General features: G+C 38.8%; 2 protein-coding genes across 4 annotated transcripts in view; one reads left to right on the top strand and one right to left on the bottom strand.

Annotated features, from left to right (window-relative positions):
• MRPL22 (mitochondrial ribosomal protein L22) overlaps window positions 1–288 on the bottom strand; it is a 65,839-nt gene extending 65,551 nt beyond the window's left edge. The window contains exons 1-2 of one of the 3 annotated variants that reach the window (XM_056811515.1): window positions 156–288; window positions 21–69 (exon numbers count right to left, since the gene is read on the bottom strand). In XM_056811515.1, coding sequence (XP_056667493.1) covers window positions 21–69; window positions 156–183 — 77 coding nt within the window. In that variant the 5' untranslated portion in view covers window positions 184–288. The remainder of the gene's footprint in view (window positions 1–20; window positions 70–155) is intronic. The other 2 variants (XM_056811514.1, XM_001379461.5) reach the window with 2 other exon arrangements.
• A 1,785-nt stretch (window positions 289–2,073) lies between these two features.
• GEMIN5 (gem nuclear organelle associated protein 5) overlaps window positions 2,074–17,813 on the top strand; it is a 41,199-nt gene continuing 25,459 nt past the window's right edge. The window contains exons 1-11 of the mRNA XM_001379441.4: window positions 2,074–2,590; window positions 4,070–4,230; window positions 5,152–5,333; window positions 6,580–6,731; window positions 6,921–7,040; window positions 10,817–10,949; window positions 11,276–11,438; window positions 12,564–12,776; window positions 13,087–13,172; window positions 13,919–14,001; window positions 15,200–15,336. Of these exons, the coding sequence (XP_001379478.2) occupies window positions 2,443–2,590; window positions 4,070–4,230; window positions 5,152–5,333; window positions 6,580–6,731; window positions 6,921–7,040; window positions 10,817–10,949; window positions 11,276–11,438; window positions 12,564–12,776; window positions 13,087–13,172; window positions 13,919–14,001; window positions 15,200–15,336 (1,578 nt within the window). The 5' untranslated portion in view covers window positions 2,074–2,442. The remainder of the gene's footprint in view (window positions 2,591–4,069; window positions 4,231–5,151; window positions 5,334–6,579; window positions 6,732–6,920; window positions 7,041–10,816; window positions 10,950–11,275; window positions 11,439–12,563; window positions 12,777–13,086; window positions 13,173–13,918; window positions 14,002–15,199; window positions 15,337–17,813) is intronic.

Here is a 17,813-nt window from a genome sequence, read left to right as displayed (position 1 = left end):
TTCCGCTTAGGTCGACTCACCCCAAATCACACGCCCCCTGGCTCCTCAGACTCCTCAGCCAAGCCGAACCTGTAAAAGAAACAGAACCCGTCACCTCGAATCGGCTCTGAGTCCCAGTCCTGGTCCCGATTCCAGGTTCAGGTCTGACTACTCACCCAGGCCTCTCAGCACGGGCGCAGCCATCTTCCCACTTCGTTCTACAGTGTCCCAGAGGGTTCAAGCTCCGCTGCTGCCGGGAGAGCAAAGCGCATGCGCCACCGTCGGTGTTTCCGGAAATTCCCACATGGTGTTTAGAAAATACAAGGACTTTATCAGAAAATACTTCCTTTCCTACCTGAAAGAGGCCGTCTGTTTAAACTGCCCCAAAACTACCGGAATTTGAAGTTGTAAATAGAATCTCCTCCTCTCCTCATTCCTCACCACCAAAGGATTGGATAGCAGGCTTATCAATTGAGCTAGTTACTTCATCTAGTTACCTCCTCCGTAAAATCCAGTTCAATCCAATTCAGTGAATATTAAGTGCCTACTATGTGTCAAGCACAGGGATAAACACTGAGAATACAATTAATAAAAAAAAAAATTTTTAAGGCAATCCTTGGTCTCAGCGAGCTTACAAGGAGGGAAGGAGCCAACAGACAAAAGGAGGCAGGAAAGAGAAACAGGGCAAACCACCAGAGGGTACCTGGCAGAGGAGCATCTTGTTTCAGAGTTGAAACCAGGCAAAGGCAGCAGATGCAAAGTGAAGTGATTTTATAGTCCAGTTAAAAAGTGGGCAAGGGAGGGGGATAATAATAGCATCTACTTCCAAGAGATGTTGTGAGGATAAACTGAGATATTTGCAAAATGCTTTGTAAACCTTAAAACAGTTATTAATGCCATTACTATTTAATTATCATTTAATTTAATTAATTAGTTGATGACAAAGGCAAATGGATTCTGTAAATTTTAATAAAGAAATGTCTTTAGAAAGTCATTCAAACACCAGAAGTAGGATATTAAGGTTAGAGCAGCAGGAATCAAACTCTAAACACTTTTTGGAAGTGTAAAACTGAACTGAACTTAAATTTGCACCTCTATTTGATACTTGTACATGGGACCAACATGATTAACTGTCCATTCTCTCAATCCTCTTCCATACAACAGATCATTTGCTCTGATCCATTTTAGTTCTTGCCCTTACCTATGATTTCACCTCTGTAAGGAACTTTCTCTACTGTTACTAACCATACCATCAATAACAAGTTTTGAGAGTTACTGGGAGCACTAAAAGGTTAAGGGACTTTTTCATGGTCACCCAGGAAGTATAGATCAGAGGTAAAACTTGAACTCAGATCTTCTTGCCTTCTAGTGGATAGAGTACCAGGCCTAGAATCTGCAAGTCAGAGTTCAAAATCAAACACTAACTATATGACCCCAGGCAAGTCACTTAACACATTTGCCTCATTTCCCATCTTTGTAAAATGGGGATAATGATAGCACCTATCTTCCAGAGTTGTTAGGAACATCAACTAATATTGTGGGCAGCTGAGTAGCTCAGGGGATTGAGAGCCAGGCCTAGAGATGGGAAGTCCTAGGTTCAAATCTGACCTCAAATGGTTCCCAGTTGTGGGACCCTGGACTAGTCACTTAACCCTCATTGCCTTGCCCTTAGCACTCTTCTGCCTTGGAACCAATATATAGTATTGATTCCAGGACGGAAGGTAAGGGCTTATTTAAAAAAAAAAAGTCAACTAATATTAATGGCACATAGTAATAGCTATATAAATGTAAGCTAATCCTTTTCACTAAACTACAGTTTTGGTTTCCCTAATTCTTTTGTGTTCTTATCTCTCTACCTTCAAAACCTAAGACTTCTGTGTGCATGCACGTTGTGCTCTTTAAATGAAAACGGATTATAGGTGGATATTTGTGCCAGTGGAAAAGTTGAGAGGACACCAAGTCACTTCAGGATCAATGATTACACCCATGGCAACCCTTTAATTATCACAGCTATGGGAGGTTACAAAGATTAACTCTGGGGCTCTACTTAGTCAACACAAAGGACTAATCCCTAGAATATTAAAGAACTATCGCCTAATGGGACTAGCTTCTGGAGGAAAAATTCCTCCTCAAGAAGAACCAGTTAAAAGGTAACAAGTTTCCTCTTTCTCCCAAGGTTTTCCCAGGGTCAGGAGAACGCGTTCTCTGCGGCATGGCCCTCTGTGCGAACCGTAGGAGAAGGGGCAAGCGGGGGACATGAGGGGGGCGGGGCCGGAGGAGTTTGCTCTCTTTTCTTTGCGACAGGAGCGGCGGAGCGACGCCGCCTCCGCCGCCGCCGCCGCCGCCGCCGCCGCCGCCGCCGCCGCCGCCGCCGCCGCCGCCGGCCAGAGCTAACGGCCTTGGAGAGCGTGGTCTCCACGCCGCTGCCGCAGTCTCCTTCTCCTCCTCACCGGCTTCACTGCCATGGGCCCCGAGACGCGGATGCTCACGCCCTCCCCCAACTGGTACTGCTCCCGCTCCAGCGACGCGGGCCCGGGGGGGCTGTTCGGGTTCGCCGCGAGGAACTCGGTCTACCTGCTCCAGATCGGCCTGGGCCAGAGCCCTTTCCACGGTAACCGCCCCCAGCCCCAGTCCCGCACGCGCCCAGCCCCGGGCGGGCCCTTGCCCGTCTCCCCGCGGGCCCGCCGCCTCCTCCGGTCCAGGAGATCTCGGCGTCCTCCAGGCACCAACCGGCCCTTGCCCCGGGGACTACTCTCCGTCGGGGTTTCTTAACCCGAGGTCTGGAACTGGGGTCACGGTTTGGTCCTTCTCTGTGATCAGAGTTTCCCCGGCTTCCTGGGTAACTCCGTGTAACCCTTGTATAGTCCTGCAAATACTTTACGTTATCGTGCATCAAAAAACCCTGTGAAAAGCGGTCCTTAGACTGCCACGGCCATGACACCCAAAAAGTTTAAGAATCTGAGGGGCAGGTAGGTAGAACGCAGGACCTGGGGTCAGGAAGAAAGACCCGAGTTCAGATCCTATCCCAGATACTTATAAATTATATGTGCCCTGGGCAGGTCACTTTAATCTCAATCTCAGTTTCCTCATCTGTAAAAGTAGGCTCATAATAGCACCTACCTCGTGGTAGTGCTGTGAGGATCTAGTGAGATTCAGCTAGCTATTTTTATTGTTATGCACTGATCATCTGAAGTTGCTTAAATCAAGGGGATCAGTCAACAAGCATTTGGTAAGCACCTACTGTGTGCCATACTCTTTACAAATTGCCAGTCCCTGCGGCATGAGGAACCAGCAGATGTAACAAGGCATTCCAAAAGCATTGGTGCATTTTTAAGACTTTTGGAGCACAACTATATTGTTGAATGATCGAATCTGCTCCAAGCAGAGCCAACATGGCATAGTGAATAGAGTGCTGAACCTGGAGTCTGGAAAACTGTGTGAAAGTCAATGAAAACCTACCTCATGACTCTATTATGACTTCAGAAATCACCCTAAGCCTATTTCAACAGTACTTACCTCAAAGTAGTTTTCAGTTTTGAGTAAGACAATTTAAAGCTGTTTGCAAACATTAAAGTGGTGCCTAATGACAAGCTGTTATTATTCATTAATATGTTGTTTGTTGTATTGATAATGGGGCCAAACCAGAAAGATACCAACAGAATTGCTTGTTTTGTTATTTTTGTTATCAATACCCATACCAATGAAGAAGTAAAATTAACATCTCCATCCTCTGCTTGTGTTTGCCTCAAGTCTGTGGTGTAGTGGATTGAGCCCAGGTTATAACCTTGACTGTATTACTTCACCCTTATTACTTTATAATCACTTAACCCATCTCTTAAGGTAGCTTGAATAACAAAAAATTATTCTACCAGCTAAGGATTAGAAACTTAAAAAAACAAATCTGAGGCCTATCTTCTTAATGTGTCTCATATATAAGGCATATCATATACCTATCCCAAGACAAAGTTTCTCCAAGAAGCTGGCAAAATAGAATGTTGTATCAAGGTTGCCCTGGATGTTAATTTTGGTCAGTACCAATAATTCTAATATGCATTTTAAACTGGAGTTTGTTTGTTTTTTCTTTCTATAGTCCTAGGAGAGTTGGTAGGACACACAGAAAGGGTTTCTGGCTTCACATTTTCTCATCATGTGGGTCAGACTAATTTCTGTGCCAGTAGCTCTGATGATGGAACAGTGAAAATCTGGGATGTGTATACCAGAACAGTTGTGACAGAGCATACACTCCATCAGGTAATGTAATCCAACACTGTTTCTCAGTGTGTCTTTTCCCATAATGAAAGCTTACCATTGCCTTGATACCAGGGTTCAGATCCCACTTTTGACTGTATAACTATTAGCAAATGACTTATTGACTCTGAGCTTATATTCTAATTGGTAACCTGGGGAATTAGAATAGTCATAGTAACTATGTCACAAGTTTGTTGTGAAGCTCAAGAGAACATATGTAAAATACTTAGTAAATTTAAATGACAGTGACAAACGTGAACTTGGACCGACTTTGAGAGATAGTGGAGGATAAAAGGGCCAGACATGCTATGTATGACCTGTGGGGTCACAAAGAGTCAAACCCCACTGAGCAACAACAAATAAATGAAAGTCATTATTTTGTCTCCCTTTGCTATCTCATTTAACTGTTCCAGTTGACTTTCTTATCACATTATTGGTAACTATTAATTGCATTAGGATCTCCTTTCCTTGTTTTGGAATTTTAGGAACTTTGTTCATTTTAGAAATGCTGCCATATACCTCTGCAACTATAGAAAACACATGGCCCATAGGTGAACACAGCCCACAACACTTCCAAGTGCATGCAAGCCAGATTAAAATGTAGTTCCTCCCTGATTTTAATGTGTTGATGTATTGATTTAAAAAAGAAATGTTTTGGAGGGCTTTAAATGCCTCTATAGGATATTCTTTTAGAATTCAGAATTCTTTCTGAGAGAACAAAGAAGGGGACATGGGACCAATAAATCTCAGCAGGACCTTACTTGTTACATGGTTACATGGAGAAAGTATTTGAATGGTAGTTAGAAATGATCCTTAGACATTCTGGGGAGCCTCTATTTATCCCTTCATATGATCACTGTAACCTCTTCAATTTCTTTTACAAAGTTATTAAGCTTCAAAAAAAAATTTTTTTTTGTCTTAAAGAATACAATATCAGCATTGCATTGGTCACCTAAAGTAAAGGATCTGATTGTATCAGGGGATGAAAAAGGAATAGTCATTTGTTATTGGAATAACAGAAATGACAGCCAGCACTTCTTCCCAGAACCCAGGACAATCTTTTGCATTACTTGTTCGCCTCATCATGAAGATTTAGTGGCCATTGGGTATGTGCTGTTACATTTTGTGGGGGGTGGGGGGGGGCAGACGGCCGACGACTGAGCCTACAGAAACCAAAGTGGAATATGTGTTTTTATTTGGAAGCTTCAATTATTTATTGAGTGGGGTTGTTTTTGTTTGTTTGTTTTTTCATAGATTCTCAGAGACCTTAGAGGCAATCCTCTGGTTCAACCTTTGGCTTCCATAGGATAATTCCTTTCTCTAGCATGCCGGAAAAAAGATTATCTATTCTTGGCTTAACCTTTTTTTTATGTCATGGACCTCTTGACAATTTAGTAAAGCCTATGGACCCAACACATGAAATAAAACAAGGTTGCAAAAGGAAGTTAATTTAATGAAATGAAATTATCAGTAATTTTTTTTTAACAAAGTTTATAGACCCCCAAGTTAGGAAACCCTACTCAGATAAGGAGCTCATTCTACTCCATTATTGAAGAGCTTTAGTTGTTAGAAAATTCTTTCATTTTAATATTCCTCTCAGCCATAGCAGAATTTGAATAGATTGCAGCCTATCTATACAGATTGTAACCTATCTGTACCTTACTCTACAGTGCTTTATATATGACTTCCCATAGGCTTCTTGTGGGATTTCTCTTTTTGTCTATGAGGAGACTTCTCCTGGGTCTACTTTCATTTCATGTATACTAGTGCAGTGGTCAGGTTTGCCTTGATATTCTCATACCCCATGTTTATTAAATAACCAATCCATCTCCTTTTCTAATCATAAACTTCCTTTTTAAAAGATTTTGCTATGCTACAGCTTACCTAGATCCATCATGTGTGTCTCCTTTTTGAGTCCCTTATAGTTTGGGTTTTTCCATGATCATGGTGTTCCAGAATTAATATCCACATAGTAACCCTGGGATAATATTGGAACAGCTTGGAATCACTGAAAGCTTTACAGTTTCCCAAGTGCCACTTAACCCACACTCTTCATTCAATTTTCAGCCAACTGTGGAACTATAATTTTTTTAGAAAAGAAATTTCACTAAGCCTGTTTGATACCTGATTTTTTTTGTTATTTTAAGGCTGAGTATGATCATATGAGACAGTTTATACTGAGAAATCGGGAAATTAGTTTTCCCTAGGGGGAGGGGCAAGCTCTTTGTTGAACAAGAAAGGGGAGGGGAATCCTACCTTTTAGGTTGTTAGAAAAGGATTTTCAGGTGTAAGGATTGGCATTTGGTCTTATGTTTGACTATTGTGTAAATTCTTTAATTCTTTATTTTCCAGTTACAAGGATGGTATGGTGGTTGTAATTGACATCAGTAGGAAAGGAGATATTCTTCATAGGCTGAGAGGTCATGATGATGAAATTCATTCCATAGCATGGTGTCCATTACTTGGCGAAGATTGCTTAACCATTCGTCCAGAAGAGAACTCAGGTAGAGATAGGATTGGGGGAGGGGTTGAAAGGAGGGGGGGCTCATAGTTGCATCTTGCCTAGATGGCAAACCCTCTAGGATTTTGTGTACTGTTAAAAGATACTGTGGAAGAAACACTTCCCAGGAGGAAAAAAAAATTGGATTTTTGTTTAAAAAGAAGGTCTAAAGCAGAGTTTTGTGTCCTCCCAGATGAACATGAGATTCCTAATGGAAAAGTTGTTCAGCAGACCCCAGTAACAAAAGATTGCTATCTGGCCACTGGAAGCAAAGATCAGACAATACGCATCTGGAGTTGCTCCAGAGGTCGAGGTAAGGTTGCAATGTGTTTGTGAAACAGGCTTTATTTTATCAATTAAGCCAATATCTGCCTCTTTTTACCTTCTTCCATTGCTCCTCATTTTTTCCCTTGTGGTCTAGAAAAATAAAGCTAATTACCTTTGAAAATATAGCCCTTCAGAGTCTTTCAGACAATCCCACTTTTGCCCTAATTCATCCTTTCTCCATCCTAAATATCCAGCATGCTTCATTTTATTTTTGTATGAAACAATTTCAAAGCTCATCATCCTCCTGGGCACACTGCTCTTTATGTTCTTCATTTATCAGTGCCCTTTCTTAAATGTGGTGCCCAAAATTGAACCCAGTAAGTACTATGGAACTAAATGTTCTCTGAAGTCCTTTCCTGCTCTCATTCTATAACTGGCATCCAGTATATTCTGAAAACAATACTGCAGGATTATCACCTCTCAAACTCATTTAAGCTTTAGATTCCATATCACATAGTGCATCAATATTGACTGTATAAACCATTCCAAACTTTTTGAGACAAATTGCTCTTTAACCACACCTTTCCCATCCTCTATGTTTAATGTTAATTTTTTTTAAAAAATTGAACTATAAGGCTTTACATTGGTACTATTAAATTTTGTCCTATTAGGTTTTGCCTGAATAGATCTTTTTGGATCTAGACTCTGTTATTGAGCCAATTAGCTTTCTCCCCTAGCTTTTTTTTTTTTTAACCTGAGATTTGATAGGCATTTCATCTATTCCTTAATCCAAAACATAAATGATGATTTTAAATAGCACAAGGCCAAGTACAAATCCCTAAAGGCACTCCCCTGGAAACCTGTCAAATTCTCAATCAAACTAATAATGCCTTCTCTACTAAATTCACAGAACTACTCTTGTCTAGTCCACTTCTCTCCATCTTAACTATTATAATAAGATGCATGATTTTGTCAAATTCTTTCCTAAAACTAAAATTGAGGCTAAATTGAACTTGATCTAAGATAACAAGTTATAGAAATATACTTTCCTCTTTTCAACAACAGATGAAGAGACTGGGGATAAAATGTCATATGTAGTATTTCACATAGCTAGAACCTTAGAGTTGGTTATTTGTGGCTTAGTTGCAGAAGGGCAATCAGTAAATCAATAAATGTCTGGTATAAAAAAGGCATTGATAGAATGTTGTTTTAAATAATTTTTAAAAATAGGATTTGGGTATACTTTATCTACAGCATTGCCCTGTTTACCAATTAAGAAACTCTGTCCCAAAAAAATGAGATTTTCCTGTCATGACCTGTTGGTAAAGTCATGCCAACTCTTTGTGGTCACTACTTCCATTTCTAAATGTTTACTAATAAATAATCTCTTCAATAATACATCCTAGAGTTTTTCAATGAATTTATATCAACTTCACTGACCTATAATTTGTAGAATCCAGTCTTCCATTTTTAAAAATGGAAGAAAAAAAAAGCCTTGCTATACCTCACCCACTTACCACAATCTTATCACAACAAGATTTGATTATCATAGCTGCCAAATATTTCCATAACCTGGACTATAGCTCACCAGGGCCTAATGAAGGAGAGCATGTTGTTCTCTGTCTCCTATGTTGTCCATTCCAGTTTTATTCTGTGCTTTCCAGTTCCAAAATAACTCTTGGTATAAAAAACAGAAGCAAATCAGAGTTGAGCATCTCTACCTTTGGTTAAGAATATTTTTTATTTCCTAACCTGAATGCTGCTTAATCTGGGTTATCACTTTGTGACCTCACATGGAATACTAGAATCAGAAGAAACCCACTCCTACCCTTCTGCCCCTGGTCTTAGCTGCCCTCCAATGAGAGATGTACTTCCCACTGAATGTGGCTCCAAATGCATTCCTACCTTTCCTTCCTCCCCTTCAGAAGCAGTGTTAGAAATGTGTTTAGATTGCCAAACTAAACTACAAAAATCCTATCATATAGCCAAAATGATACTGTCCCTATTTTATAGCATTAATTTCTATAGGAAAAACTTTAAAGTTTCAAACAACTAATTTTACTTACCAAACTCTTAACACATTATTCATTAGTAGTAAATCTATTTGCTATCCTCACAGTCACCCAGGCTTGCAACCTTTTTGTCATATTAGGTCTCTCACTCACTATCACCCACATGTCTATATGCTGCCAAATATTGTCATTTCCAGCTTCACAACACCTTCCTTCTATGTTCCCTTCTTTTCATTCACACAGCTACTGCCCTAGTTCAGACTGTCATCACTGGGACTATTGCTGTAGCCTTCTAGTCAGTCTGCCTGCTGCAAGTCTTTCCCTATTCCAGTTTACTCCACTTGGCTGCCAGATGTGAATCTTAAAAACTGCTCAGACAGACTCTACCTTAGAAGATTTGGTTAAGCTATTCCCTTATTGTAACAAATGGAGGTACTTGATCAGGAATGTATTGGGAATTTTAACATTATTCCACCCATACTTAGGCTTACTTTAGGGGAAGATAAAGTTGTAAAATTCCTTACTGAACAATTAAAAGTCCCCAACTCATACTTATAGTGAAGCAAAAACCCTAAGCTAGGTCTATTTTTAGATCTAATATAAAAGGGTGCTAAGTACCTATAAAGGTTAAATTAATCACTAATTTAATTGGTCAGGCAACTTACAAAAGGCAAGAGGTGTGAAGTTTTAGTCTACTGGAGAAGGTGATAACAAAAGAAGATGTGAACTAAGAATGGTCAGTCCTGGGGAAACCGTCTGCTGTGATTGGTAGATGTGAAAATTTAGGGGAGTTGACATATGAGATTTCTCTTTAAAAGGAGCTGGCTCTCTGAACTTAGGGAGACTCTGGAGTTAGTTTGGAGGAGCTGGCTCTCTGAACTTAGTTGGAGTTTGGAGTTAGTTGGAGGAGCTGGGTCTCTGAACTCAGTTCAGGAGTTGAAGATTTCAGTGAAGGACTGGAGTTTTGCTTGGGACAAATCTTGTGGTGAGTGATTAAAGACTGACTAGTCTCTCTTAAGGCTCAGACCTAGGCCATTTGGCCTAGGCCCTTCATACTATTTACTCTCTACTCTCTCTCTCTCTCCCTTTCCTTAATTCCTTCATTTGTATTAATTAAAATCTCCATAAAACCCAGCTGACTTGGGTATTTTCGTATTTGGGAATTTTTCCCATGGCAACCACTTATTTTTGATATAAAATCAAGACACTAAAAATTATCTTTACAATTTTGGCAATTCAGAGTCTTGAAACCCACATTTTCGCAGTTACACAGAACAGTTTTTATAAAACTCGGGACTTTCTCTCCACCCGACTCCCCTGCTCCCAAGTTACCTTCAAGATCAAATAAAAAATCTAAAACTTCAAGCCTGATCCCTTCTTACTTCCCAGTCTTATACTTTAGTCTCCTTTACATATTATAGGATCCAACAATGCTGGTCTTCTTGCTTTGTTCCTAGCCCATTGCATTCCATCTCTGAGCCCTGGCTTTTCCCTGTCACCTCTGACTCTTAGTTTTCCTGGTTTCTTTTAAGACCCAGATAAAATTCCACATCCTGTAGAGGCTTTTGTACACTTCCATCACCTTTCCTGTGAGGTAAATTTCCATCTACTCTGTGACCTGTTTGTATTCAGTTATTTGTAAGTTGTCTTTCTCATTACAATGTGAGCTTCTTGAGAGTAGTAACTATCTTTACCAGCACTCAGTGTGGTATTTGCCACTAGCACTAAATAAACGCTTATTGGCATGATATGATTAACTATTTGGGGACAATATTTTAGTGCTTAGCCATGAATGAACTCTTATCTATAGGAGTGATGACTTTGAAGTTACCCTTTCTAAAGAGGCGAGGAGGAGGTGTAGACCCTACCATTAAAGAGCGCATCTGGCTGACTGTCTTCTGGCCCTCTGGCCAGCCTACCCAGCTGGTATCCAGTTGTTTTGGGTGAGTAGGTTCTGTTGGACTCTATTTTGTTACATCTTTCAATATCCTTATTTGTTTGCTAAGTCATTTTCTAGGGTTATGTCTCTTAAGGTAGGTGAGAAAAGAAATGATTGAACAAAGCTTAGTTTCTGGTTACTTTAGGAATGATGGAATGTAGCAAATCCCCTAGCAAGCATTTACATTTAAATATTTTTATGACTATGACATAAAGGGAAAATGTAATAAAGCGGAAAAGGGAATCATTGCCTTTTGGAAGACCCTAGCTGCATAACCAAACCACTGTTTTTCTCATGAATAGTGAACTAAATCAGTCTCTCCCTTCACAGAGGTGAATTGCTGCTTTGGGATCTCACCCACTCTGGGAAACGGAAATGCACTCTCTTTAGCTCCTCATCAGAGGGACAGAATCATTCAAGGATTGTGTTTAATTTATGTTCCGTCCAATCTGAAGATAAAGAACTTCTGCTTTCCATTTCTATGGATAGGGATGTAAGTTGCTTTTGTTGAATACATATGTAGTAAGGAAAAACAGATGGTGAACACAGCATTTCACCATAGATTTTTTGGTAATGATTCTGTGGCTGGGAATAGCTTTTGCAGTTGAACCCCCAAAAGCTTCTTCAAGGGTTTCTCCCTTCTCTGTTTCGTTGCTACCAGCTCTTGGAATTTCGGGGGGAAAGATTTAAAGCTTGTTTCAGTTTCCTTGGGATATCTCTTCACAGGAACCCCTTATCATTTAACTCTAAATTTTTCTTCATTTACAAGTTGTCATGGAGCAATCTGCTTAAAATGAAATTGTTCTGGGAGCAAACTGGCAACAATAGAAGACACTATCCTTGTATCTTTCCTCTTGACTTGCTTTTAGGCTATATTTACTAGATGAGATGCCTGTTTCCTTGAAGGACTTCTTGTCATTTAAAAATCTACTCTCCTTTCTGTATAGTAGTGCTACTTTCCAAAGTAGCTCCCTTTCAACCTTATTTCCCTCAGGTGTGTGATTTCTGGAGTTTTATAATCACTGTAGAAAATACTATAGTTCTATAAAGTGAAAATGCATATTGTACTTTGGGAATCAAGGAGATTTTAATTATTTAATAAAGACTATATTTATGTCTTCATTACTCATCTAAAAAATGAAAGAATTAGACTTGATGGTCTCTGAGATCCCTTAGAGCTAACAGGTTATTTAAATTGGAGGTGTATTATTTTAAGAACTTCCCCTAACCCTTCCACAGTCTTAAAAAAGAGCTTAACCAGTTTTTGGTTGGTTTTTTTGTTTGTTTTTTGTTTTTAAACCCTTACCTTCCATCTTGGAGTCAATACTGTGTATTGGCTCCAAGACATAAGAGTGGTAAGGGCTAGGCAATGGGGGTCAAGTGACTTGCCCAGGGTCACACAGCTGGGAAGTGTCTGAGGCCAGATTTGAACCTAGGACCTCCCGTCTATAGGCCTGGCTTAACCAGTTTTTGAAGCATTGACTTGATTCAGTTCCCTTATATGTATTCTTTTCCTACCATTTCTTTTCCTTTCCCCTCAACTTTGATCTTTCAGGTTCTTAACTTTGCCTTTTTAGTTTCCTTCCTTAATTGTACCCACATTTCTTCAACTTTGCAGGTGAAATGTTGGGACATGACAACTTTGGAATGCTGTTGGACATTGCCTTCCCTTGGGGGGTTTGTCTATAGCTTGGCTTTCTCTCCCGTGGACATGGGCTGTTTAGCCATAGGTGTTGGAGATGGCATGATACGAGTGTGGAATACACTGTCCATAAAAAACAACCATGAGGTGAAAACTTTTTGGCAGGGCATCAAATCCAAGGTTACTTCGGTAAGAGTGCTTTTAGCTTACTTTTTGCTATTTTCTTCCAGCCTTGTTGTTTGATCAGCCAGGGGAGGTGGGGAGTGGGGGGTATTCTCCTTCTGCATATCCTATGGTGAATTGGTCTATTAGTCCAAGAATCTTTTCCTGTGGAAATTTTAATTGAAATAGATCGAGGCACTCTACATGAGACCTGTCATCTATAAACCTCAGAATTTGATAATCTAACATAATATTTAAAATTAAAAGATTAGATGAAAATATCTTAGGATTTATATGATTGCATCTCACTTGTCCTTATCTGGGGATTTTTTTGTAGCTGTCTTGGCATCCAACTAAGGAGGGTTGTTTGGCCTTTGGAACAGATGATGGAAAAGTGGGAATGTATGACACCTACTCCAACAAGTAAGATGTGAATGACAAGTTGAGCAATATTCATATAACAATATGAGCTACTGTCAAAAATTATTTTGGGGACAAAAAGTGAGATTTAGAATGGCATGATCACTTCTGAGAGACTTCTGCTTTGTTAGCACTGGAAAGAACTTGGAAATTATCTATCTAGACCATCTCTCCTCCCTTTGAAGAGTGAATCATTTTTGTGATCACTAGATCCCAAACTTAACCAGTCCATTTATTTTGAATTCCCTAATTATTGATGATGCTTAAGAATCCTGCTTTCATTGAATAGAATGTACTTTCTTATTTTCAAGGAAAATTTATCAGTGTACTAATAATCAGTACTTAGCAACAAAACCTCCTAAGCTGAACTGTTAGAATTATTATCAGATAGAACAAATTAGTCTGTTTCAGTCAGTCTCCCATATAGACATAGTAATGTCACAGTATTTACCTCATGACTGGAAACATTTAATCCGCTCCAGTCACCAATTGAGAGAGAATAAAATAAAGAAAAACTTGAGAGAAATTATTCCATATATTGTATTTCATGAAGCTAATAAGTAAGAATTATATCTATATCTGCATGTTGCCTATTTGGCACGTAAAGATTTTGGTAATAATTATAGTGGTAGTGATTTTGAGCTCCTCTGTTTCAGACAGGAAGAGCATTCTCTTAGATGATTACAGGTAAGGCAACCTTTTTTGTATTTTAACTTTTGTATTTTAATTTTGTGATTCTTACTTCTCAGACCACCACAAATTTCTAGTACTTATCATAAGAAGACAGTGTATTCTTTGGCCTGGGGACCTCCTGTGCCCCCAATCTCACTTGGTAAGTTTGGGAGGCATTTGACAATAAGTGACTCATTTTTAGGAATTCTAGAATGTTGTAAATCAGCTGTTTCAGCCCCATCATTTGAAAGAGAAATGCAAAGAGGAGATGACTTGCTCAGATATAAATATGTTACAGTGGGGAACTATATATAGAGTTGGTATTTAGAACATTTTGAAGGGAAAACTAAACTAATATTCTTAGTCTTAGTTTTTTACTATCTTAATGGTTTTAAACTGGTCAAATAACTTGACTAATGATAGGACTGAAAAAATAGGTCATGTCTAGCTCTTTTGGGTTGCCTGTCCTCTCCATAAGAGTATGCTGGACAGATTAAACATTTAAAACTATTTCACTATATCACTTGGAAAACATCTGTCCTCTTTTGGTTTACTCTTAAAAATCCAAAATCTATTTCATCTTTACAAAATTGATCTAAGGACTTCTAAAAAAGAATCTCCATTGGTGTTTCACTCTAAAGTACCTGCAGCTAAACACCTTATTTCCAGTAATTATAATTTCTTGAAATTTATCAGATTTATTTATAACATGATTTTTTTTTCCTTCTATCAAAATATATACAGATAGAGGGCAGCTGGATGACTCAGTGGATTGAGAGCCAGGCCTAGAGACGGGAGGTGGTCCTAGGTTCAAATCTGGCCTCAGACACGTCCTAGCTGTGTGACCCTGGGCAAGTCATTTAACCCCCACTGCCTAGCCCTTACCACTCTTCTGCCTTGGAACCAATTCACAGTATTGATTCTAAGACGGAAGGTAAGGGTTTTTATAAACACATACACACACAGTGTTGAATCAGAGAAGCTAAATTAAGTGCTTAACAAAAATGGTCTAGGTATGATTTCTTTGAGGGGGTTGGGAAAGTAGGTAGGAAGCAAGAGTTGCCATCTATTGATTTTTTTTAATTACCTGGTAATGGCTGCTTTTATTTATAATTCAGTTGGTGAAAAAGTATTATGTTAAAACAGTGATGTTTGACATACTGTTTACTTGCATCAGTATATTCAGTTGGGGAGTAGTCTCCCCAAGAAGAATGTCATCTTTATGGGTTTTTAAAAAATACCCAATATTTAGTCTTTTCAAAGCATACAGTTCTCCTATGATTGTTTTTGAGTTGTAGAGTCCTGTTCAGTGAAACAAAATGCTATTTCTCCCTCTCCCTTCCATCTTTCTTCCCTAGGTGGAGATGGTGACAGGCCTGCTGTAACTTTATACAGTTGTGCAGGAGAAGGGATAATCTTGCAACACAATCCTTGGAAACTCAGTGGAGAGGCCTACGACATCAACAAAGTAATCAGAGAGACCAATGCAATAAAAGTAAGTCTTGTAGGCCAAAGCTTCCTCATTGCTAGCACTATAGATTTTTCTTGAGTTTCCAGCCTTGTGTCATGGATGAATTCATTGAAATTTATGTTTTCAGATTTCCTTTGGGAAATCACAACTAAAATAATTTCTAATTTTCTAAAGGGCATTAAATTACTTTCCATAATCTATTGAACTTAGTTATATTTAATTAGAATTTTAATAACAATTATATTTTATTGTGCTTTAAAGTTTGCGAAGTGCTTATATCTGTTACCTAGAGCTTTACCAAACCCTGTGAGGTAAACACACCTCATTATAAGTACAGTGTTGTTGGGGGAGGGGGGTAACATTTTTTTCCTCACCCACCGAAATGTGCATAGTGAAGGAAAAAAAATTCCCATCTTGGCCATATCCAAAGTTATGTGTGTCTTGGGTCCATCACCCAAGGAGTTGGGTGGCATTCTTCATCATTGGTCCTTAAGTCATTCCACAAGTGTTATTATTGTTTCTCTGAAGCTTATCATTTTTTAAAGGAAATAGTATTCCATTATATTCATGTACCAAAATTCAAACAGCCATTCCCCTGAGACTGAGAAAGGTTCAGTGAATTGACCATAGTCACCCAAAAGCAGAGTTTACCAAGTCTTTCTGACTCTTTAAGTCCAATATTCTCTCCACTTGCCTTGCTGGCTTTAAAATCCCCATTGCTGAAAAGAGCATATCTGTTACAACTTTGTTACCTTGTTTCTTTTCCATCTTATATTATGCTTTTTTTAAAAGTAGCCTTGTCAACTCATATCCGGAAATGTTTCATTGGATCACAGATCTTGAAGTTATAGGAGTTAAAGATCATATAGTATAAACTCTCTATTTAGGCTAATGAATATATCAGTAGTTCCATTTTACAAATAAGGCAATTTGTGGCCAAGAAAGGTCAAATTATTTTTCTCGGTGGCACAGTGAATAGAGAGCTAGTCCTGGAGTCAAAAAGACCTGGGTTTAAGTGTGGCCTCAGACACTATAACTGTGTGACCCTGGGCAAATCACTTAAATCAGTTTGCCTGGTTTAGAGTTATTACTAAGACAGAAAGTGAAGGTTTACATTTTTTTTTATTTATTTTTCTCCTGAGGTCATAGTTAATTTGGTTATTTAATCAGCATGCACTAATTAGGCACCTACTCTGTACTAAGTTCTGATCTGGGCTCTCAGAATATAAAGGGGAAAAAAATAAAACAGTTCTTGCTCTTATGTCATCTGAAAATAATTTATGCTAGTCAGTCAATAAATATTTACTAATACTCTTTGTTGTGTGCTGTTAGACAAGTTTTCTCACTCTGCTTGAAAATTAAATTAAACTGTACAACCTGTAGTCTTCCAAAAGAATTTCAGCATTGCTTAATTGTATCTTTAATATGACCAACATAAAATGTTAGAACATGAAGTATGTTAAATGGTAACATTGCTGATATCTTTTCATTCAACACATTTATTAGCTCCACTATCAGCAAGTTGTGTTCGTTCTTGTGTTTTCAGTTGTGTCTGACTCTGTGACCCATTTGGGGTTTTCATGTCAAAGATATCATTTCCTTTACCACCTTATTTTATAGAAGAAGCAAACATGATTTGCCTGGGGTCACACACTAGGCAGTATCTGAGACCAGATTTGAACTTTAGTTTTCCGTACTCCAGGCCTGGCTCTATCCAACTCTGCCACAGAGGTGTCCTTACTATCCGCAGCCATTTTCTGCAAAACATTCGGCTTATCTAGAGATATAAAAATAAGCCCACAGCAGTCCTCACTCTAAAGAAGCATACATTCTACCAGCAATAAATTAAGTTATATTAAAAAATGTTTCAAATAAGAAAGAGCTCTAATAGTTGGGAGGAAGGAAAGTTAAGCAAAGGCTTCATTGTGGAATAGAGAACCTCAACTAAACCTTGAAGACAAGGATCCTGATAGAAATGAGAAAGGACTAAGTACATTGCATTCACAGGATGGGAAGGCACAGAGACAGTGGATAGAATGATGAGTTTGGATCAGCTTGCAATACAGTTCTACTTAAATATAACATGTGGAAAATCTGTAAAAGTAGGTGGGAGCCAGATCATGGGAAGCATTAAATACTTTGGCAACTAGTTTGTACTTTATCCTAAAAGCTGAAGGGGGGAACGATTGAAGCCCAAGAAAAAGATATGCCTATGCTTTAAGAAGATTAGCAATAAGGAGGGATTTGAGAAGGAGAGTTTGGAAGCAAGAAAGCAAATTAAGAGACTGCTGCAATAGTCAAGACAGTGGGAGTAAGAGTGCTATGAAAGCAGTAAATATGAAAATTGTAGGAGGACTGATGAAATTTGGCATCTGATATAATACGGAGGAAAAAGGAAGAATGAAAAATAACTTCCTGGTTGTAAACTTGGGATCAAAGGAATCTGAATAGGAACATCCAATATAGGAGAAAAACCAAGAGGGAACATTGTGATGGAAGCC

Source organism: Monodelphis domestica, chromosome 1 (genome assembly GCF_027887165.1).
Source record: "Monodelphis domestica isolate mMonDom1 chromosome 1, mMonDom1.pri, whole genome shotgun sequence".
NCBI lineage: Eukaryota > Metazoa > Chordata > Mammalia > Didelphimorphia > Didelphidae > Monodelphis > Monodelphis domestica.
The sequence above is the reverse complement of the archived record's forward strand: the minus strand, read 5'-3'. Positions and strand labels throughout refer to the sequence as shown.